Raw genomic sequence first — 23,655 nt, 5'->3', positions numbered from 1 at the left:
GTTTTTGTTCAAGTGCTACAAACAACCTATCACTTAATTATCAAGAAATGCTTAAATTAGTATTCGCGATGATGTTTACGATAAAAGTCACCAACCATACTGGAAAAAAAAATTGTGACATAGTTTAGACCAAAAAAACTTGTCACATAAGCATTTGTTCAGATGTGTTCGGTCACATGGCTAATTTAGATTTGCAAGGCAGTCATTAATGTCTACTCGATAGATCCCCATTTTATGTTTATTTAAGTTTTGTAGTAGAAATGGAACTACGTATCGTTTTTTGTGAGGAGTGAATGAATGTTTTGATTGTTTTTACGAAATTAATTTATTGCATCCGATGGCGATATCTCCAAAACCGCCCCATATCATTGCTGGAAAATCGCAAGTGGGATACAACAATGAGTTCGGCGTTACGTTTTGTGTTTTAAGGATCAACTTGGTGTTTACGTCGAAGTAATAGAAATATCATAGTCTAGTAATCTAGAGTACTTAAACTCCAACATAATAAGAGAGAAGACTATCCATTACATAGTTGGTGTGGAGTGACTACATACGTACATTACCAGTTGGACTAGACAAAATATAAATTTTGATTAGTTTCGTTTATCCGTATAGATTCGAATTAAAAATTCTGAATATATGTAATTTTACAAAGCAAATTAAATACTAATATGCATTATCCGTAATAAACGAAAAAATCATAAAACTAATATTTTTAAAAACTGATATTCGCTCTGATCTGCTATATGCATATATTTAAGGAATCATATATATGTTATAAAAATATTATATTTTACATAAGTGTTATAATATTTTTATTTACTAAATTTATTAAATTATTTATTAGAATTTTAAAAAGTAAATATTTTTTTTTATTTTTGTAATAAAATAATAATGTTTTATATTATTTTGGGAACTTTTTTATTTTTAAAATTTTTATTTATTTTTACCCGGTCAAAAATTTAAAAATTTTGGACATTCGAGATATTAAATATCCCGGTGACTATAGATCAAATAACTGATTATTCAAATAAAATGTATTAAATCACGAATACCTTTAAAAACCGAATATCTGATTTGTGTCCTAATTGATTATTCGAATAAAACGTATTGAGTCACGATTACCTTCAAAAAAAACGAATATATGATTCGTGTCCATGTGTATTCATACATGTGTAAAGTATAATCAAATAAAACAATAGTCCTTCTTTATACGGATAAAGAATTCTTTTTTTTTTTGTCGACATACGGATAAAGAATTCAATAATACATTATTAAATATATGGGTGTCGAACCAACCAGCGGCTAACCATAATTTTCCTTTAACAATAAATAAATTAGTACACACATCACATTACAGACTACACTTATTTTTTTAAGAAAAAGAAGAAGTCTATATCGACTTTGGGATTTATAAAAGAATTAGTTGCAACTCTCAACTATATGGCTGTTTAGTATTTATTGCAGTATTTCTTTTTAACATATTTTCAAATTAAAGCAGTGCCTCTATTATGTTCATTTTATCTCTAGTCTCTACAAATAATTTCTTTACAATAATCATTTAAAAGGTTAAAACATGTTCAGAACTTTGAACATTGTTGCAGGATTATTATGTAGGGCTATGGTGATTGTCTAATTGTATCTCTACAATATTATTTGAGAAATTAGTTTTTTTTTATGTATCACGCTCACATTTTTACGATGATTAATTACAAAGTCATCTTTAATGAATTAAAATATTATATATAATTGATATTATTAAAATTTATTTAATAGTTTATACCAATTAAATTTTTAGTTTTAGTTTTATTTTATATATTTTTAAAATAACATATGTAATAAAAGAAATATTCATATAATAAACACGAAAATTATATTTACAAAAAGGAAAGAAAACATATTTTATATATAATGCGATTTCATAAAAAACTAAAATTCAGAAAAAAACAATTTTGATGTTAAAAGACTAATCATCTCTTTAAAAATAATATTAAACAACATAATATATCTATATAATATTTTGTTTATGTCAGTCTATTTTCTCAGATTATTTATAAAATTAATTTAAATGACATGTACTAAAATATCATTGATGAACTTTAGATATATTATAATTACTACTACTGAGATATTAAAATACCACTTTCGCATAATTTTTTTTTGTTAAATTTTTAATTTTCATCTACATTTTCTACAAACTTTAATCAAACCTAATATACTACTAAAATGCTTTAAGGATTAATATTTTTATTTTTAAAATTTATATATTTATACAACATATAGCTATTATTTAAATATATAAATTAATATAAAATTTTATGGTTAAGATAATGTGTAATAATTTTAGTTTATATTTTATACATCTAAAGAATAAACTTACATAGAATTTACACACAATAATATTTTGTAAATATTGTTATTCGTTTATGAGTTTTAAAATATTGGTGATGTTCGTTTATAAAAGTTCCTAATTGTCATCATTTCAGTTTTTTTTACTATTTTTACAAAGCCACAAATATCAAATATTTTATGAAAGTCTATATACATATTTAAGATAAAGAACTGAACAAATGCAATAATAAAACTAATCAAATTTAGTTTAACAAGAAAAGTAATTTTGCACCAATGTGAAAAATATGTATAACTCAATATAACAACCAAAATGAAACAATCTAAATTTTTATATATGTTGTTCATTTTACGAAGACATTATTAACTTTCCACATTTCCTTTTGGATTTTTTTCCAGGTGACCTTGATTCAAGATTCTATTGCGGCACACATGCTGAACACTTTCAAAAAGGCCTTGATGATTAAAGGTAAACTAGCTAGCTACTTTTTCAACTGTAACTGTAGTTCCTTTCGCTCGCCGTGGATCTTTTTCTCAATGAAGATATGCTGAAATAACCAAAATTGAAAAACTGAACTTTGGATTCTTTTCTGTTTTTTTTTTCCTCCAGCTGATCCTCGAATCTGCAAGTGTAGGAGAATCAGTGATTTCTCGCATGGTGAAGCTATTTTCATGGGGATTAAAGAAAACATTGAGATACTAGGAACTTTAGTTTGTTCTTTAGCGGACACCAAAGGCATGTTCCACTATCCGAAGTCTTTACCTATGTTTTCTATTTAAAAATAATCAAATAATAAATAATATTTTAATAAAGAGAAAAAAGGAGAATTTTTTAAGAGTGGTAAAGACATATTGAGGTAATGTTCTCGTTACACCAAAAATCAGAAGAAAACAAAAAGATTAAAATGGCAGAATACTTGGTAACCGGAGGGACAAGCTTTATAGGCTCTCACGTTGTAAAGGCACTTCTCGACTTGGGTCATTTCGTAAGAACAACTGTTAGAGACTCCTCAGGTACTTTATACATTCCTCATCTATATTTGCTGCCACTAGTTTTGTTTCTTAACTATTTTGTAAAGATGAAGAGAAGGTTAGGTTTTTGTGGGAGTTGAAAGGAGCAAAAGAAAGATTAAAGATCTTCGAAGCCGATCTAACGGTGGAGGGAAGCTTTGACGATGCAGTCAAAGGTGTTGATGGTGTCTTCCACGTCGCCTCTCGTGTTCCACAAAGTCTCATATTTACTTTTACATCAATTTGGTCCCTCCCTAAGTTATATCCAACATGAAATCACTGATGATATTTTCCTCAGGAAAAGTTGGACGGTCGCGATGTATATGGAACAAGGAATTTGATGAACTCTTGTGAAAAATCAAGAAACACCGTGAAAAGGATTGTACTCACATCTTCGTCGACCTCGGTCCGGTACTGTTATGATGCCACCAAAGCCTCTCCACTTAACGAATCACATTGGAGCGATCTTGACTACTGCAGAAGCTTCAAAGTGAGTAACATAACATCACCTGTTGACATAATTTATGTCAACCTTATTCATTGTTTTGATTAATGAGATTGTTCGAAAATGTATGTAGATTTGGTTTGGCTATGCAAAGACGTTAGGGGAGAAAGAAGCTTGGTTGATCGCAGCCGAGAAGAATCTGAACCTAGTTGTCGTAATCCCTACATTTTGTATCGGTCCAATTCTTAGTCCAAAACCCACAAGCACCCCTTCAATTCTTTTATCCATAATCAAAGGTTTGAGAGAATCTTTTTCACTTTGAGGATTTACGTTTCAGTTTCAGAAATGGACCCCAACTTCAGTTTTTTGTTTGACTAGGTGTTCGTGGAGAGTACCCTAATTTCAGAGGAGGGTTTGTGCACATAGACGATGTAGCTGCTGCAGAAATCTTAGCAATGGAAGAACGTAAAGCATCGGGAAGAATCATATGTTCTTCGAGTTCAGTGGCTCACTGGTCAGAGTGTAAGTTCGAGATACAGCGAGAACAGACGGCACAAAATAATTCCAAGAACAATTATCTCTTTATTAAGAATCACTGAAACAATCTTTTACAAAGACTTGTCAAATCCGAATTACTCAACGCCACACACGGCTTGACACGGATCAATTCTTAATCTACCCTTATGAGGAACCAACTCCTGTTAATCACCTCTACAAATCACTCATTGTCTGAAACCCCAAAGCTGCTGCTAGGTTTCCGTGAGAATTATAACGTCAAAAGCTCTAACCCTAATTCTAGAAAAAAGCCATAATATATATTAAATAATATTTTCCTATTATCTAATATAATATTTCCTATATTTTAGCATCACCAAATCTTCAAATTTGTGATCTAATCACGCTCCTTTAATGCATATTTCGTCAACCAAGTATATAGAAATATTTTATATCATCACATCTTGATATTTCCTTTTTATTTTTCGAAGCGGGTGTCACACACCATCCTATGTATGTAACACAAGTACACGAACCAAAACTCCACCACTGCAACAGCTTCTCAAGCTCCAAGTTCTTGAGCTTACACAGAGATCATTGAGATGCTGAAACCCAAATACCCGTTATACCCATTTGAGACCAAGTACGTACTTATATCCTCTGCTTTATTTCCACTCTTTAATCTGCTTGTCTCTATATCTTTCAGACATGTTTTTGATGTTTTGCACAAATAAAACTGTTTCAGGTGCGGTAGTGGAGAAGGGAGAGATATGCCTCATAGCTTGGACACAACAAAGATACATGAACTTGGCTTAGCGTCGTTCAAACCATTAGCTGAGATGTTTGATGACTGCATCAAGTGTTTCCAAGACAAGGGTCTACTCTGAAACAGCTATTGTTACAAGAAAATCAAAGTGATCCAGCTTATGTTGGTCTTGTTGAAGTCTGTTTCAAACACCAATAATCTACTTGTCTTGTGATTCCGCACCCTCATTCCCAATTTCTTGGAGTTTAGAATTGGTCGCTATGTCTTGTAATTTCTCGTTGGACAGAGTAGCATAGATGATGTTGGGTATGTTTCTACTAATGGGTATTAATTATGAATTTGGGTTTTGTTGTTTCAAGCTTGTTTTATCGTTTAAAGTTTTAATCGTTTTGATAAGAAAGTATTTTATAAAAAAAGAAAATAAGAAGTCAAAGCTTGCGGCTGAATTTTCTGAACGAGCCTCCAAATATATATACACTTTTGTTAATTTTATTCCATTTAGTTGACTTCATTTTTGTCATTTAGTTGACTTCATATTTAATTATAAACTAGATCACGACCCGCACAAATCATATAAACATTTTATTTTTAATAGTTGTTTGGTATATATTATAATATATATTAGATGTGTCTATCATTTTTTCAAAACATAATAATTTTTATGTTTCTATTTTTTGTTGAATATATTGTTTCGAATTTTCGCATGTATTTTTATTTTCTTCTATATAATATATATTTTTGAATCATTATTTCCTTATTTAACTTACAAATATATATAAAGATTGAATATGCATTCATAAGTATTCAAATATGTGTTTGCTAACCAATCCTGATTTTTATGAATAATTTATTAGGAATGATATATTATTGAACCATATGTTTAATAATTAATGAATGGTAAATGATATTTAGTTAAGTGTCTATTTTTAAAAAAATCACACATAAATCAAGGTTGTGACTTCTATTTTAATATAATAGATACTAACATATTAAATGACAATAAATATTATCAAACTAATTATTTTTAATAGTTCACAAATATCTCTTACAATATATTTGAATCTAAATTCAAAATCTTTTACAAAAATATTATGAACAAAAATAATTTTTATATTTAATATTATTTCTGTTTGATACTATTATTTGGAATTTTATATAAAATAAAATTTTATTTTTTATTTTTTATTTGTTCATGATACTAAATTTTAAAATTAAAATATGATTCATTAACGGAAACATAAGCTTTCAACATATTTCTTAAATAGTATTCTCAAAAGCATATTGGAATTGGGATTTCAGAAGCTTTCATAAAATTTTAATTTTGTTTTCAATGCCGAAAGCTGACGTCTGATGAAATGTATGTGCAACTTACCTTTCAAAAATAATTTTTCTTTAAAAAAAAAATCTGAATTTTTTATATATAATAGTTATTTATATTTTTGATTTTGATTATTTATATTTTAACATTTAGTTAAATGAATGATTTTTTTTCCTTATATGTTGGCTTGAAACAAAAAAAAATCTATTTTGGTGTTATTTGAGACTATTTCTTCATATATATATTGTGTATATATTATTTGCCTTGTTTCTATGTATAGATAAACGTTTAGAGTTTAGACTACCTGTTATCTGACTGTAACCAAATGAGAAAACTTGTGAAGCAAATGGCTCATTTTTATTTCATTTAATGTGAATGCTAAATTGTTAAAAGACTTAAAGAAGGACATGAAACTTAGGTTGTTGCATTTCACTAAAATATTTATTTTTGCAAGCAAAGTTTGTGATCACCCAAATCATGGGCCGGCTACAACTTCTTTATGGTATGTTGGCGTGTATGGGCTTATCAATGCAATTTACATGCTTATTGACTCTTTAAATTCACTCGAGTTCTTGAATATAACCCATCCACAATCTACAGACAGATTCAAACCCACTGAAATAATTGGGCCAACTTGTAAGTTTTTATTAGATATCTAATCCTAAAACAAAGTAATTTGGTTGGCTGAGAAAAGATATCTTATCACAAGTTAAATATGGTTAACAATAAACAGAACTTGACTCTGATTGTGAATTGTTCCACAAAAAACAAAAGACTCTGATTGTGATTTTTTTTTGGACAAAAAAAACAACTGTGATAAAAAGAACAGAGTTGGCTCTGATTGTGAATCCAGTAATAAAAAGAACAGAGTTGAATAAAGACTAAAAATGGAAGAGTACTTGGTAACTGGAGGGACAAGCTTCATAGCCTCTCACGTTGTCAAAGCACTTCTCGACTTGGGCCATTCCGTAAGAACAACTGTTAGAGACATCTCAGGTACTTTCAGATCTCTCATTTATGTTTGCTGCCTCTAGTTTTGTTTATTAACTATTTTGTAAAGATGAAGAGAAGGTTAGGATTTTGTGGGAGTTGAAAGGAGCAAAAGAAAGGCTGAAGATTTTCGAAGCCGATCTAACGGTGGATGGAAGCTTTGACGAAGCAGTCAAAGGTGTTGATGGTGTCTTCCACATCGCCTCTCGTGTTACTGTTTCTCTGAACAACAATGATCTGGTCAGACACTGTTCACTTTTTGTTAGAAATTAGCTCTCATTAATTTTAACTTTCATATCACTCAGAGTAGTTGAAATATTGGTGATAATTTTTTTTATTAATTTCCTTCAGGAAAAGTTGGTCGACCGAGACATAAATGGAACAAGGAACTTGATGAACTCATGTGAAAAATCAAGAAACACGGTGAAAAGGATTGTTCTCACATCTTCTTCGACAGCTGTCCGGTACCGTTACGACGCCAGAGAAGCCTCTCCACTTAACGAATCGCATTTTAGCGATCTTGACTACTGCAGAAGCTTCAAAGTAAAGAAACATTACCCTCACCTCACTTTTGCATCAATTTTTTTTACCATTGTTTTGGTTAGTGAATTGTCTGTATGTAAATGAATGTAGTAGATATGGTATGGTTATGCAAAGACTTTGGGAGAGAAAGAAGCTTGGAGTATAGCAGCGGAAAAGAATCTAGACCTAGTGGTCGTAATCCCTTCGTATTGTATCGGTCCTATACTTAGTCCAAAACCCACAAGCACCCCTTCAATTCTTCTCTCCATAGTCAAAGGTGTTTGTGGAGATTACCCGAACGTCACAGGAGGGTTTGTTCATGTTGAGGATGTAGCTGCTGCACAAGTCTTAGCAATGAAAGAGCCTAAAGCATCAGGACGATTCATATGTTCGAGTTCAGTGGCTCATTGGTCAGAGATCATTGAGATGCTAAGATCCAAATACCCACAATATCCATTTGAGACCAAGTACGTACCACAGTTCCACTCTATATTTGACACTTTTAAGACATGTTTTTTTTTGATGTTTTGAACAAATAAAATTTTTCTCTCAGGTGCAGTAGTGAAGAAGGGAAAGATATGGCTCATAGCTTGGACACAACAAAGATACGTGAACTTGGGTTAGCGCCCTTCAAGTCATTGTCTGAGATGTTCGATGACTGCATCAAGTGTTTCCAAGACAAGGGTCTACTCTGAAACTCCCACTGTTATCAGAGAATCAAAGTGATCTACCTTATGTTGATCTTTTGTTTAAGTTTATTTCAAACTCCAATAATCTACCTTCCACACTATGTGGTTCCCATCTTCTTGAGTTTAAAATTCGTCACTAGGTGTTGCGGATTTTCTTTGGACGAGAGTAGCATAGATCTACTGATAGCGTCAGACGTGCTTGACACATGCGTCAGTCCGTAGAAAGAAGGGTACAAGAGCACGTGTCAGTGCTATTTACAGAAAAATTAGTGGAGAATGCCACTTTGGAGAGTCACAATCACACATTAGCCGCCTTCAAAAGCATAATGATGTTTGTAGAATCTACACAACCTGACAGTACACAACGTTAGCGTCCTGTCGTTTTCACTCTTGAAATCTCAGTGGTTACTGGTTAGGTTTATTTTCTGATCAGAAAAATTAAGAGAAAGCTAGGATCCTAAGAGACACAGAAGGCGAGATTAACAAAGAACAACACTACACATAATGAAACAGATAAAACATAGAGATTGAACAAGGTAAAGCCAACATCTACATACATTCTTATTCATGTTCTTATGAAATAGCAAATGAAACTTAAACAAGTCCCTTAAACGAAACCGAGCTTTGGCCATTTTGTCTTAACTAGAAACGACTTATTATTGGAATACATGTGAATCAGATAAGCTGAAAAAAACCTTCAGGGGCAAGAGATGTTGAGAGGAGGAGGAGGCGTCAGTTGATCTGCAAAGGCAAACTTCGAATCACCATGCTCGAGTTCCACATCTGTGAAGTCACAGTCAGGCAGCTCACTTGCTAATCCGATGTTATTAACATTATCAAGCACAGAGAAATCATCAAACAAATGGCCATAGTCCTCCTCCTTAAAAAAGTAATCAAAGTCTATCTCCCCAGCAGCACTTGCGCCAGAAACCTTACACTTCTCTTCTGCTCCTAAGAAGCTCAGATCAGGGATCTCCAGTCCGGAAAGGTCGAAACCTTCCTTGGTCAAATCACCACAAGCAGCAACATCTTCGCTCAGAGACATCTTTTCTTTAGAAGCAGCAGAACGCAAGCACTGGCTGTTCACTGATGATGCAACCGATGCATCAAACTCAACCTTCTTGTCAGCATAAGCCTTTTCAGCTTCTTCGAGAGTTGCATAAGTACCCAACCACACCTTAGTTTTGGTGATTGGGTTTCTGATCTCAGCAGCCCATTTGCCTGATTGCCTCAGCCTAACTCCCACAGGCTTGTTAAGTTGCCTACAAGCTCTACGTCTAGAGCTTTTGACACCATCGGAGAGCTTTTGAAAGGGGAGGTTGATCTCATGGACGATACGCTTCACCTTTGTAGGCTTACACTCGAACCATTCGTCGCTAGAGGACTCATCAGTAGCATAAGGGTCACTAACAACAATACGAACTTTCCTTCCTCTCACTTGTTTCTTCATATCTGATTTCAACACTTCAAAATCTCTTACCAAAAACTTGCTGAATCAGACAAAGGGGGCTTTGTTTCAGCGAACTATGAAAAAGGGTAACTTTTGTCTCTTGTGAGTCCTGTGCAAATGAAACAAAACCCATAACCAGTTAGGTTCTTAACCACAGAAGATGGAGAAAGGACAAGAAAGGTGAAACCTTTTAGGTCTTACGCCCATGGAAAGGGATGGAACCTCCAGAACAAGCCTCTGCTTGGAGCAGAAGCGAAGAGAGTTGAGAACAGTGGTCAGACCAAAGAACAGAGCAGACGAGGTAGAAGACGACGATCGAGTGGGAGAGGAAACGTGAAACAGAGACAAAATCAAAGCCGATTCAGACACAGCCGACATAAATCTCCGACCTTTACTGCTTGTTCCTGTTCTTCAATCAGACAACAAAACCCAGAAAGATTAGTGGCAAAGTATAAACCCTAAAACCCTAGAAAAGAAGTGTAAAAAGGTTCTTGATTTTCACTCTGTTTTGCAGAAAAAAAAATCAGATCTTTAAACAGAGAGAGGTAATGATTTAAATTAATGAGTTTCTGGAGAGGTTGTGTAAGGAAAAATTAAGCTTTTGTCACCTACCTTTGTGTGAGCGTACTCTGAGTTTCTGTCAGAATGATAAAGCTTTCAACCTCTGTGTTTATATTCTGTTATTTTTGATTCACCTCTCCGATTTTCTCTCAATGTAATTTATCTTCTGGTCAAAAGGAGCAATTATCTTTCCTTTTTTATTACTAGACCCATTCAAACGAAAAGTAACAATTTTGGAAGTAAATATACACTTTCTATATAATTTCAGTGTCTAAAATATATATATAGTCTGATCTTCTATGTGAGATTATAATTTATTTTAGTTTCATTCAAATTTTGCAATTTATTTTAAAAAGAGGACATCAATTTCTTTTACAAAATAAGTATTCATTTTTATTGATTAGAAGTTAGAGGTTGAAAATGAAAACAAACCATCCATATGGATACATTAACTATACAAAAATGGTATAAAATCTACTATTTTTATAAGGTTGACCCAAATAAATCTATATTTGTTCAAATTTTCTGATCAGGGTTTCTATTTGAGGATTTGTATTCCTAAAAATATTTGTTGGCATTCTTCTCTTATATGTTTGATTACATCCATGTAAGCTACATATGTTTGATTACATAAATTAGTTTTTCAGACTGAAATAAATATATGATACTGATACTCCAGTAGAATAAATACTGAGATTTGATAGACAGATATACAAAATGAGAAGCAATCACAGCATAAATTATCACAAATTTTGTATGTTCTATTGAATTAGTTAAAATCTGATAAAACTAAAAGTAGTATTTGAAGGGATCTGCAAATTGATGGCCCATGACCAACCATGCTTTTAACATCTCATGCATCTATCATGGCCCACCTAGAATCCTAATCGTCTCAGGCTATCCACTTCTACCGTGTGAATGTGATACTATTTTCTTTCTTCTAAACCTCGTTTACCAATGAATTCAGGTGGAAAATAGTTGTGTCAAACTGGGCCGGCCTGTCCCAAAACAAAAGTTATCTGTGGTGGATTGGCCCGCAAATTTCACTGGTTAACTTATACAAAAATATAAGCCCTTGCATAAATCTGTATGGTTAGCTTAATGACAACGATGCATACATTGATTTTTCTTCTACGACTTCTAAAGTTTTGCTTGACGTCTTAAACAAAGCCAAAGCCAAAAAAAATTAATAAAACCAAAGTATTGATAAATGTGCAACTAAACTCACAATTTCTATCAATGCGTAGCATCTAACTTGGTGTTCATAAGCATTTTAGCATATTACAACAAGCAAGTATGGCATCAAGGTCGCTTGGTCTACAGTTTGCCTCCCTAAGCTTGAAGGTGGATTAGAAATTCGGAACATCTCAATTTGGAACCAAGTCTTATGCATGAAGTTCATCTGGATACTCCTAACCAGCACCACCTCTCTTTGGGCGGACTGGCACCGCGATATTCATCTTAATGAGAAGTCCTTTGGGCTCTTGAACCCGCTCAAGCTGACTCGTGGGCTTGGAAAAGACTCTTAAAGCTAAGACCTCTAGCTATTCAGTTCTGCAAGTCAGTGGTGGGTAATGGCCTCTCTTCTAGCTTTTGGTTCGACGCTTGGACTCCGCTAGGTCAGCTTATCAAGCACTTAGGACCCCGAGGCCCTAGAGCCCTGCGTATTAGAGAGGATGCGGTCGTTGCGGACGCCATCAATGGAACCGTTTGGTCTTTACCTCATCCCCGTTCTCATCAGGAAGTTGAACTGCACACTTATCTTACTACTTTCACCCTTCCTCTTTCTCTTGATATTGATGATGGTTATGAATGGCTTGCTAGTGATTCCTCTGTTCCTATTTTCAGCTCTTTCAGTACGTGGGAAGCTTTGAGACCGAAGATGGAAGTCAAAGATTGGCATGATGTGGTCTGGTTCAAAGGAACGCTTCCCAAACATGCTTTCACCATGTGGACGGCGAACTATGATAAGCTGCCAACGAGGGCAAGACTTGCGGGCTGGGGTATGCAAATCTCGCCCCTTTGTGCCTTCTGCTCAAACCCAATGGAAACCCGGGATCACCTGTTCCTGTCATGCGCCTACAGCCTTGACGTTTGGAGTCAGGTCTTCGCTAGATGCAACCCTCCCACCTCGCCATTCACTAGTTGGGCGGAGCTGCTCTCCTGGATACGACAGCCTCGTTCCAAAAGTCTTTCTCTGTTAAGGAAGCTTGTTACACAAACGATGGTTTTTCAACTCTGGAAACAGCGGAACAATTTGATCCACAATCATATTTCTGTCTCGGCTGCTGCTGTTTTTATTCTTGTGGACAGAGAGTTGAGAAACATTATCTTTTCCAGGAGGGAGAAGAAAAGCTTTGCTACTCTTATGGCTAAGTGGCTGCGCTAGTATCTAGTTTCTAGTCTCTTGTCCATTGTCTCTTGTATTATGTGATGAACCTGCTTGTTTTTTCTTTCTTTTTGCCAAGTTGGTTCGGACCTAAGAGTCTACCTTTGTAATCTCTTCTCATCATATATGATATTTACAGTTTAGCAAAAAAAAAAAAACAAGTATGACATCAATAAAAAAAAAGAAGTATGACATCAATAAGTTTGTAATTATTTTCTCCAATGACACTGATGAGAGGCATATATAACAAGAACTCCAAAAGTGGTGATAAAAACGAATAAGTTTGTAAAACAAAATTTTCTCATTTGTCGTTTATTTATTTTACTAAGGTGGAATTAAAATATGAGTCATGTTACAAACTTCATAAGACAAAAAAAACAACTGTGTTTCTACATGATTGGATGATGAAAAACATGATGCATGCAAATGCAATTTAAAATTGAAAACTACAGATCCGTTTAGTTGTTTAATATATTTTTTAAACTAAAAAAACTAAGCCTGCAATCGCAGGCAGGAGCCATGATACTTCACAAGTCACATTCATATATCTTTAATGGGAAGGTGGTATCAGATCAAAATCAACGGGACGATTCAATTATTATTATTTGATTTTTCCTTATATTAAAAAAAACAAACTTTTAAATTATTTTTTGTAAGGACAATTATCACTCCCTCAGTTTATATGAATCTGTGTTGTGTTCTCTTGTAATAAGAGAAAATCAAAGAAAAACAATGGCTGCAAAACCAGACATGTTCGGAGACCAACAAACCACCAGAGAAAGTCTTCTCCCTCGCAAAGGCGGCTGCTCAGACTTCGGCTTCAATGACTCCGGCATCATCTCCGACGACCGCCGTTCTAAATTCCGGTGTTTCCGGTTCTTCTCCGACGGGATCGTCGCTTCCTGGAAAGCTATCTACGACGTGGCGGCCAGTTTGTACGAGATGGGCCGTTCCGATCGCCGGAAAGTTTACTTCGCCGTCAAGATGGGAGTGGCTCTCGCCCTCTGCTCTTTCGTCATCTATCTCAAGGAGCCGCTCCGTGACTCTAGCAAGTACGCCGTGTGGGCGATTCTCACTGTCGTCGTCGTCTTTGAGTATAGCATAGGTAACTTGGACTGATGACTAGTGGAGAATCTTTTAGATTCGAATCGAATCGATTAGATTAGGTTCTGGGTTTGTTGTTGTTGCTCGATTGAATCTGAAAGTTTGTTCCTTTCTCGATAAATCAGCACCTGAGATTATTGTCTGAAGCAATTCAAATCTCATATGTTCTGTCCTAAATAATGGTGTTTCGAATTATTACAGTTCTCTCTCGGAGATCTCTGATCTGATTTTGTTAATTTGGGTTTTTATATTACTATATGTGTATTATGTAGGAGCAACGTTGGTGAAAGGATTCAATAGAGCAATAGGCACACTCTCTGCTGGTGGGCTTGCTCTTGGCATAGCTAGACTCTCTGTCTTGGCTGGACGTTTCGAGGAAGAGATCATTATCGTCAGTATCTTCCTTGCAGGTTTTGCTCCAATTTCTCTCAATCCATTTATTAAGTTATTATTATGAGTTAACTCTGTTTGATCCGATCCGTTTGGTTTGTTGTATCAAGGTCTCTGTGCAAGTTATCTGAAACTCTACCCGGCGATGAAGTCGTATGAGTATGCATTCAGGGTGTTTTTGCTGACATTCTGCATTGTTCTTGTGTCGGGGAACAACTCCAGAGACTTTTTCAGCACTGCGTACTACAGGTTTCTGCTGATTTGTGTTGGTGCGTGTATCTGTTTGGGTGTGAACATATTTATACTTCCGATTTGGTCTGGAGAAGACCTCCATAAACTAGTGGTTAAGAATTTCAAGAGTGTCGCCAATTCTCTCGAAGGTAAATGGCATGCGTCTCTCTTGTTTTGTTTCGGTTTCTTGGATTCATTCTTTTCTTTGGTACTTTCAGGATGTGTTAATGGGTACTTGCAATGCGTTGAATACGAGAGGATTCCTTCGAAGATTCTCACCTATCAAGCTTCTGATGACCCGTTATACAGTGGATACAGGTCCGTAGTTCAATCTACGAGCCAAGAAGATTCTCTGGTGTGTGTTTCAGTAGAAGTCAATTTTGTTGAGCAGCTACTAGATAGCTTGAAAATAACATAGATGATAAAAAAGAAAAGTTCCTCCTTTTTTTTCTTTTCTTTTTATGCAGCATGATTTTGCAGTATGGGAGCCTCCACATGGACCTTACAGGACTTTCCATCATCCTTGGGCTAACTATGTCAAACTTAGTGGTGCCGTTAGGCATTGCGCTTTCATGGTCATGGCTATGCATGGCTGCATTCTTTCCGAAATTCAGGTAACTTTACTTCCATTTATTCAACTTTATATACGTCATGACATTAGATATTATGCCCACCTTCTTCAAATGTTACTAGGTTTCTCTTTCTGATCAACTAGAGTTTGTTACTGTTTGGCTACTGACTATGATCTAGTTAATGTTCAAAAAATGGCTAGGCGGTAATTAGCCAAGAAATTACTGATTAGGCGGGCATTTAGACCAATTTTGAACGCTTAAAGCCTTAAAAGAAATTCGTTCTAGAAAAACCATTTCATTTAGGTCCGATTTACCACCTAGACACTGCTTAGACATGTTTTTAGAAGACTGGATTTACTAATTTAGAATCTGCTGTTACTAGATAACGCTTGTGGTAGACTCTGTGTTGACTTCTTGGCTATGACTATGACTAAGACTAAGAGTGACTTGCATTTGATATAACTATGAACCCTCGACAGTTGACATTGATGGGTGTGTGTGATTTCAGGCAGCTCCAGAGAAAAGGCAGGCTTTCCGACACGAACTTCAGAGAGTTGGAAACGAAGGAGCCAAAGTGTTGAGATTATTCGCAGAAAAAGTGGAGAAAATGGAGAAACTAAGCCTAGGAAACATTCTCAAGGATGTCCAACGGGCAGCAGAGGAGCTGCAGATGAAAATAGACAAGAACTCTTTCCTTCTTGTCAACTCAGAGAGCTGGGCTGCTATGAAAGAGAAAGCAGATGCAGAAGAAGCACAAGAAAGCTACCACGAATCCAAAGACGACGAGACCAAAGTGTTCCAAACCCTCAGCCAGATATGGGACCACAACACCAACAACCATCACCAGAATCCACACAATGGTAATAATGATTCTCATCTGTGGATGTCAACAGAGAGTAATTTGCTTAGGAACCGAGAACAGTGGCCAAGCGTCTCCTTCATAGGCGGTAATATGATCAATGAGATAGAATCCAAAGTTTATGAGAGCGCGAGTTCTTTGTCGCTGGCCACATTTGCGTCTCTTCTGATCGAGTTTGTTGCTAGGCTCCAGAATGTTGTTAACGCATTTGAGGAGCTTAGCACCAAAGCCGGTTTCAAAGAGCCAGTTACTGAGACACATAAGAAGAAGATAGAGAAAGATGGGTTTTGGACAAGACTTTGCAGTTGCTTCAGCTCCAGGGCTTAGCAGAAGCACTTGCAGTTCTAATTATGGGTGGTGAATAGTTGATTTGTATACATAATGTATTTTTATTTTTCCTTTCATCCTGAAATAAGTTCCTAATTCATTGTTTTGGGAAAGTGATAAGTTATTACAGCTCAGTTTGAAGTCTTGTTGTCTTGAATTTTGTTTGTTGAAATACAATTTTCTTTATTAATTGGATCATTTAGTGTTGCCATGTTCAATCCTGACCAACTGATTTGATATGAAACCTTACCAAATTAATCGATTAGAAAGTCAAACATATTCTTAAAAGATGGATTCGTTTTCTTCATATATTAAAAACTAACAAATGATGATCAGCTAAATAAGCTATCATATGATCTCATATTTACATAATACTAATATACTAGTTTATATATATCTAACAATTCTTAATTTTAATTTTATTAAAAATTATTAAATTAGATAAAAAGATTAAATTAATATAATAAATTACAAAACTTCATATTAATAATGAATGCATTAAATTACGTTCTTTTATTTCATAATTTTATTTATAGGATGTAGATTTTAGATCAAAATTTATTATATAGTAATAATCATATTAGAAAATTTGGATTTGAAATTAAACACTTATTGTATTTGGACTGAAAAGAAATTAAGTGGTTCTAAAAAGATTATAAACAATTATAACTCATAAAACATCAACAAAATAACAATAGCCTAGGAGTGTTCAGTCTGATAAAACCGAACAAATCAAAATAGAGAAATAGTTTGAATTTGATAGTACAAAATACACCGATAAATGTTATTTAAAAATGCAGTATATGGATATAGTTTATTATATTAACCGATCCAACCAAATAAATCAAAGAAACCGATTAGTTAAATTATATTTGTATACTTATATATATAATTACATTTGTATTTAGATCAATATTTCTAATAAGAATCAGAGAAAATTGTTATAATATTATTCGTTAAAATCAAAAACTGAATATAAGATAAACATAATTGTGATACTATTGGCAGATATTGTTAGTTACAATTGTTAATATCTATTTATTAATTAAATGTTCTAAATATTATAATAATTATATATAAAATATATTTTAAAAACTAATATTAAATTGACTAATGATTTATTTTAAATTATAGAGAAAATAAAAAGTAATCAAATTCATTAAAATTATGGAGAAAATGACATATAAACAGATTCATTTTTCAGATAATAGTGTATATATTTTAACTAGATAAATCATATTATATACGGCGATATGTATCAAATATGCTATATAGTTAAAACTATAGTTATAGGTTGTGACCGGCAAACATCAAAGGAAATTAGAGCAAATAAATAGGTGAAACTAAGAGGAAAGAAAAAATAGGTGACAAGACTTGAGAGAGAGAAATCGAGAGTAAGTCATATTTTCTCTTTCAAATACTAGAGTAACTTTTAGAGTGTGTTTTTCTCATTTTCTACAGTAAATAGAGTAAATAGGTAAAAATGATTGTTCACCTGATTGGCATGATTTTGGCTGAATCTGGAGTACAAAAATTTGGAGTAAACATTTACTCTGAAAACACAATACAGTCAAAGCCATAATTTTAATAGTTGGGATAGTGGATTGCATATCAGAATGACAACTCACTATTAAAAAACTGTTATGCTCCAAACAAAAAAGGAATCAATTTGATTTAATTTAGACTCAATAGAGGATTGGTATTTTTAACATATGGTCTACGGTATCAATTACATAACACATGTTAGTTGATATAATTACAATAATCATACTTTTTTTCTAAATTCTTTCCGTTTAGAAAAGATCCATATTTTAGAAAAGAAAATGTTTTAGAAAAATATCTTTTACTTTTTCAATTTATTAACTAATAAAAGTTGTAAACTTCAAAAAGTTAATAGTGTTTATTGAATTTTTATTAACAAAATTACAATCAAGTTTTAACGTATTTTCTTAATGTACGGAAAATGTAAAATACATATCTTTTTAAAACAGATAGAATTAATATATGTAGGTAGTGATGTCATGTGATAACGTGTAGTTGACAATTGGAAAATTGTTTTCCAATTTAAAACCCAAACATAACTTTTATCACTATAACTTTTATAGTGGCCAAGGCAAAAGCGGACTCGGAGGAATGGTTCTTAGCTCAACGGGTGGAAAAAGAAATGGAGCTTCAACAGGAAGTTTTGCCCACTTGTGGTAAGGTCAAATGGCGCCCACCTCCACAAGATTGGTTGATGTGTAACATTGGTTTTGATTGGAGGAAAAGGGATCGATCACTAGGTGCTGCTTGGGTGGTTAGAGATCATGCTGGGGCTGTTGTGTATCACAGTAGAAGAGCTTTTTCAGAAATCAGATCTTTGGAAGAGGCAAAAGTGTAGGCTATTTTATGGGCGGTGGAGAGCTTAACCAGCCTTAAACTAAACAGGTTAGTTCTGGCGAGAAACTTTCGCGAGATATTTGGAGCCATACTTAAGCCAATGGATTGGCCAGCCTTTTTATCACAAAGAGAGGAAATCTTGAGAAGCTTAGAAGGCTTGGTGGAGTGGAAGGTTTTGGTTATTGGTAGGGAGGCGAATAGAGGAGCATCTTTCATCGCGGATAGTGTTCACCGTTTGGGGCTGGTGCAGTCGTATGTCGCCACTGGACATCCTGCATGGCTTGATGAGTTATTCCGCAGTGAAAGTTACTCCCTTTGAAGTGTCTTCCCTTTTGCTATGGTTTTTTTGGTTTGTCCTTAAAGCTGTAGTTATGTGTTGATCTTGTTGTTTCCTGTTGGTCGTGCCTCTTAGTGCTCGTTTCTTTGTGAGCAATCTTTTGTATGATGGAACCTTTTTCATATTTAATGGAACTTATGATGGAAAAAAAAAACTTTTATCACAGATTCACATGTAGATCAAAGACTAAAGAGGCAAGCTGAAACCATCAATACCATTAAAATGAATCATTTTCATTTTATGCCTTTCATAAAATATTTAAATTTTCCAAAATTATCCTTAATTTTTATGAACAAATTAAAATTTTCATTAATAGCGTTATTGTTTTTTGGTTTTTGGGATTATAATACATTTAAATGGGTTATGTTTATATATAATTCATTTCATAATCCATAAACATTTTCGATAATAATAATAAATTAAAATATGCAATAATTTTAAAAGTTAATATTAGATATTGAAATTTTCTAACTAATTATTTTACGATTTTATCACAAAACTAAAAAAAAGAATTTGGGCCACTTTATATGTTTTGAAATATTTTATGGAAAATATAATTATTAAGTATAAAATCTTTCTCAAATAAAAGATTCAGGTACAACTATTGTTTAACTTATTTAGAAACGAAAAACGATTGTAAGAGACATTGTAAAATAATCAACAATTCATATGTTCTCACTTTTTATATAATTAAGTAATAAATAATAGATCCGCATAATTGAAACTTAATCATGTGATATTTTATATAGTCAAAACAAAAGACGTATTGATCCATTCGTAAGTAAAACAATAAAAATAAAAGGCGCTGATTAAAAATCTAGTTATACATTTAATTATTGTGGTTTCTTTTGTCCAAAAGAATTCATTAAAAATGACCTTCACTTAGTTTTGACCAAAGCCCAATAAGCTACATTAACGTCCCAACAGGACCTTAGTGTTTTTATTTAATTATTAATTTCCCATTTTCTTTTGTCCTTTTATTTCTTCTGTTATTCCTTCCTCCACTCTAAAAAAATCCTTCTCTCCTTGTCGCTCGCTAGCTTCTCAGAATCTGAGGCACTTCTCTCGTTAAGAGACGCCTGGATCGGTAAGATGATATATTCACTTTCTTCTCAATGCATCCATCATAAAGATCTCATCTTTAACATTCCCTTTTAATCCACTTCGAACAACTGAATCTGTGTCAGCCTCTCGAGTTTCTCATTTCCCCCGATTCATCTCGGAACCTGTGATGCTTATCGGATTCAAATTAAACTCGTTGCTTCGAGATCCAAAGTCTCTCTCTTTTATAAACCCGTTACCTTACTTTACCTTCTTCATTTGCAGTGACTTGACTGTGATAACAAAGGTGGGAGATTAGAGGATGGCCATGGTGGATGAACCCTTGTATCCCATCGCTCTGCTCATCGACGAGCTCAAGAACGATGACACACAGCTTCGCTTGAACTCCATCCGTCGCCTCTCCACAATATCCCGCGCCCTTGGAGAGGAGCGCACGAGGAAAGAGTTAATCCCCTTCCTGAGTGAGAACAGTGACGATGACGACGACGAGGTGCTCCTCGCGATGGCCGAGGAGCTAGGAGTGTTGATGATCCCCTGCGTTGGAGGTGTTGAGCATGCGCATGTGCTTCTCCCTCCTCTTGAGTCTCTCTGCACTGTCGAAGAGACATCCGTGAGAGAGAAAGCCGTGGACTCGCTTTGTAAGATTGGTTGTCAGATGAGAGGAAGTGATCTTGTGGACTCCTTCGTCCCTCTTGTGAAGGTAAAGGGAAGATAATATTAATGTCAGCGTTTAAGTTTTGCACGCTTATGAGTTTGTTGTGTTCTTTGTAGAGACTTGCAGCTGGTGAATGGTTTGCAGCCAGAGTTTCAGCGTGTGGTTTGTTTCATGTTGCGTACCGAGGCTGTACTGATGTGCTGAAGACGGAGTTACGGTCTAGTTATAGCCAGTTGTGCCAAGATGATATGCCTATGGTGCGAAGAGCTGCTGCTTCTAACTTGGGGAAGTTTGCTACTACTGTGGAGTCCAGCTATTTGATTGCTGAGATCATGGCTATGTTCGATCATCTTACTAAAGATGGTAGGTGCTTATATATGCTCTCTCTTATTACTATATGTGCTCATCTCTTAGTTGAAAACTGCGTAGCAATGGTTGATGAATAAACATTTGATAGCCAACACTTGCCTCTCTAGAAATGTTGGTTTCTTATGCATGTTAAAATTGTTTTAATTTTAATCTTATTTTCAGAGCAAGATTCTGTAAGACTGTTGGCTGTGGAAGGCTGCGCAGCTCTTGGAAAGTTGTTGGAACCGCAGGAGTGTGTTGCACGCATTATACCTGTTATTGTTAATTTCTCTCAGGTTAATATTGAGGTTTTCTTTTTTTCATTAATTTATCTGCGTTGGTAGTTTTCATCGGGTGTAAGTTTGCAATGGTTTGTTTTCTGAGAAACAGGATAAATCTTGGAGGGTGCGGTACATGGTTGCTAATCAGCTATATGAACTTTGTGAGGCAGTGGGTCCTGATTCCACAAAGTATGTTTAGCGTTACTGAAAGTTTTCTTTATTTTATTCGCTAAGCTTTTACGTTTTGGACATATATTAGTATTGTTGACACAAATTTTTTATGTTGTAATTATCTTTAGGACGGATTTGGTACCAGCATATGTGGGGCTGCTACGGGACAACGAGGCTGAAGTGAGAATAGCAGCAGCAGGAAAAGTGACCAAGTTCTGCCAGCTTTTGAATCCAGAGCTTGTGATTCACCACATCCTTCCTTGTGTGAAGGTATCAGCCGATGACATCTCTTCAAAGCATGTTGTATGATGATTGATGGCCTATATCTCGTCGTAATATTTTGATTCCAACTTGTGTCTGGCAGGAATTATCATCCGATTCGTCTCAACATGTCCGCTCTGCTCTTGCCTCTGTAATAATGGGGATGGCTCCTATCCTTGGCAAGGTATGAGAATGAAGATAGCTAACATTTTCCCACACCATGTTTACCTTATATCAGTAGTTATTATGTTAACATACTAAAACCTTCAATGCAGGATTCAACCATTGAGCATCTGCTACCAATTTTTCTTTCACTTTTGAAAGATGAATTTCCTGATGTACGGCTCAACATCATAAGCAAGCTAGACCAAGTCAACCAGGTCTGCTGCATATCCCTCTTAGATTGCTTCTTTGTTTTTTCAACTTGTAACTGAAGATCTTTTACCTGCTAGGTTATTGGGATCGATCTGCTATCACAATCCTTGTTGCCGGCGATTGTAGAGCTTGCTGAGGATCGGCACTGGAGAGTTCGGCTTGCTATAATTGAGTACGTTCCTCTGTTGGCTAGCCAGTTAGGTATAGGGTTCTTCGACGACAAGCTCGGAGCCCTTTGCATGCAATGGCTGCAAGACAAGGTTCACCTTGAATCTTTTGATGTTGGGGGATTAATTACTACTCATCTCTCCACTTGTAATTCTGGATATTGACGTTGTCCTCTGTTCAGGTCCACTCTATCCGTGAAGCTGCAGCAAACAACCTAAAGCGCCTTGCAGAGGAGTTCGGTCCTGAATGGGCAATGCAACACTTAGTTCCACAGGTTTGTTCTTATTATCATCGGTATTTTGCTTGAGCTGCATATGTAGAGTTTTCATATTTTGACTCTTTCTTTTTGGTTGTTTCAATGTAAAAACAGGTATTGGAGATGGTGACCGATCCGCACTACCTACATAGGATGATGGTTCTACGAGCAATATCTCTCATGGCTCCTGTAATGGGACCGGAAATTACATGCTCTAAGTTTCTTCCTGTGGTGGTTGAGGCATCAAAAGACAGGTAAAGTTCGATAGAAATGACTTTGGCAAAAACTTGTTCAAGAACGCAGCTAAGTTTTAACGTGTTGTTGTGCTCTGCAGGGTGGCAAACGTGAAGTTCAATGTTGCAAAACTTCTCCAATCCCTCATCCCCATAGTCGACCAATCAGTAAGATTGAGAGAGATTAAACATATAACACACTTACTTGCATCGAAAATATAATGTGGGTTGTTGAAGTTTAATGTTTTGTTGGTTGTATCGAATTTTTGTGTGGTAGGTGGTGGAGAAAACAATACGGCAGTGCTTGGTGGAGCTGAGCGAGGACCCTGATGTTGATGTTCGTTATTTTGCAAACCAAGCACTTCGTTCCATTGACGAAGCTGCCGCAGTTGCACAATCCTGAATTGTTCTTTTCAAATTGTCTTAGTCTGATATATAATCCTGGATATTTGTTTCATCATATTTCTATTAATTGTCTTCTTTGATATTAACCTTGGTTTGTTTGTGTAAAACGCCATTTTCGATTGATGGCTATGTTAGTTGGATTTTCTTCGTAACCGCCGAGTTTGGCTAATAGATATCCTTTCATTCAACATAATCAAATTCAATATCTATCTATCCGTTGCTTTGACGAAAAAAAAGGAACATGCGATTTGCCATG

The 23,655-nt window shown here is 34.8% G+C and overlaps 6 protein-coding genes across 7 annotated transcripts; 5 read left to right on the top strand and 1 right to left on the bottom strand.

Moving 5' to 3' along the window:
- Positions 1-3,251: 3,251 nt before the first annotated feature.
- On the top strand, positions 3,252-5,404 carry LOC108845211 (tetraketide alpha-pyrone reductase 2). The gene is made up of 6 exons (XM_056988789.1): positions 3,252-3,363; positions 3,429-3,578; positions 3,659-3,850; positions 3,939-4,101; positions 4,184-4,943; positions 5,046-5,404. The coding sequence occupies exons 2-5, from the start codon at positions 3,525-3,527 to the stop codon at positions 4,402-4,404; spliced, it is 630 nt and encodes a 209-aa protein (XP_056844769.1). The 5' UTR covers positions 3,252-3,363; positions 3,429-3,524; the 3' UTR covers positions 4,405-4,943; positions 5,046-5,404.
- Positions 5,405-7,128: 1,724 nt separating this feature from the next.
- LOC108850207 (tetraketide alpha-pyrone reductase 2) lies at positions 7,129-8,699 on the top strand. Its single transcript, XM_018623777.2, has 5 exons — positions 7,129-7,380; positions 7,445-7,614; positions 7,726-7,917; positions 8,011-8,363; positions 8,450-8,699. The coding sequence occupies exons 1-5, from the start codon at positions 7,272-7,274 to the stop codon at positions 8,589-8,591; spliced, it is 966 nt and encodes a 321-aa protein (XP_018479279.1). The 5' UTR covers positions 7,129-7,271; the 3' UTR covers positions 8,592-8,699.
- A 391-nt stretch (positions 8,700-9,090) lies between these two features.
- Positions 9,091-10,784, bottom strand: LOC108850215 (ethylene-responsive transcription factor ERF116). Of its 2 annotated transcripts, none has more exons than XM_018623786.2 (3): positions 10,648-10,784; positions 10,223-10,439; positions 9,091-10,144 (listed from the first exon to the last, which is right to left on the bottom strand). In XM_018623786.2, the coding sequence occupies exon 3, from the start codon at positions 10,033-10,035 to the stop codon at positions 9,283-9,285; it is 753 nt and encodes a 250-aa protein (XP_018479288.1). In that variant the 5' UTR covers positions 10,036-10,144; positions 10,223-10,439; positions 10,648-10,784; the 3' UTR covers positions 9,091-9,282. The 2 variants fall into 2 exon arrangements, with proteins under 2 accessions (XP_018479288.1, XP_018479293.1); XM_018623791.2 differs by having other exon boundaries at positions 10,223-10,444; positions 10,648-10,777.
- LOC130496929 (uncharacterized) lies at positions 10,112-13,134 on the top strand. Its single transcript, XM_056989645.1, has 3 exons — positions 10,112-10,121; positions 10,175-10,336; positions 12,066-13,134. Exons 1-3 carry the CDS (start codon positions 10,112-10,114, stop codon positions 12,983-12,985), a joined length of 1,092 nt encoding a protein of 363 aa, XP_056845625.1. The 3' UTR covers positions 12,986-13,134.
- A 404-nt stretch (positions 13,135-13,538) lies between these two features.
- LOC108850199 (aluminum-activated malate transporter 4) lies at positions 13,539-16,666 on the top strand. Its single transcript, XM_018623770.2, has 6 exons — positions 13,539-14,090; positions 14,362-14,499; positions 14,590-14,859; positions 14,929-15,065; positions 15,178-15,324; positions 15,791-16,666. The coding sequence occupies exons 1-6, from the start codon at positions 13,718-13,720 to the stop codon at positions 16,466-16,468; spliced, it is 1,743 nt and encodes a 580-aa protein (XP_018479272.1). The 5' UTR covers positions 13,539-13,717; the 3' UTR covers positions 16,469-16,666.
- Positions 16,667-20,155: 3,489 nt separating this feature from the next.
- LOC108850159 (serine/threonine-protein phosphatase 2A 65 kDa regulatory subunit A alpha isoform) lies at positions 20,156-23,551 on the top strand. Its single transcript, XM_018623741.2, has 13 exons — positions 20,156-20,271; positions 20,511-20,946; positions 21,018-21,264; positions 21,433-21,545; positions 21,640-21,719; positions 21,830-21,971; positions 22,066-22,146; positions 22,238-22,342; positions 22,415-22,597; positions 22,687-22,779; positions 22,876-23,015; positions 23,096-23,162; positions 23,272-23,551. Exons 2-13 carry the CDS (start codon positions 20,548-20,550, stop codon positions 23,395-23,397), a joined length of 1,776 nt encoding a protein of 591 aa, XP_018479243.2. The 5' UTR covers positions 20,156-20,271; positions 20,511-20,547; the 3' UTR covers positions 23,398-23,551.
- The last annotated feature ends 104 nt before the right edge of the window (positions 23,552-23,655 follow it).

Source organism: Raphanus sativus, chromosome 1 (assembly GCF_000801105.2).
Source record: "Raphanus sativus cultivar WK10039 chromosome 1, ASM80110v3, whole genome shotgun sequence".
Taxonomy (NCBI): domain Eukaryota; kingdom Viridiplantae; phylum Streptophyta; class Magnoliopsida; order Brassicales; family Brassicaceae; genus Raphanus; species Raphanus sativus.
This window is presented reverse-complemented; position numbering and strand designations above follow the sequence as displayed.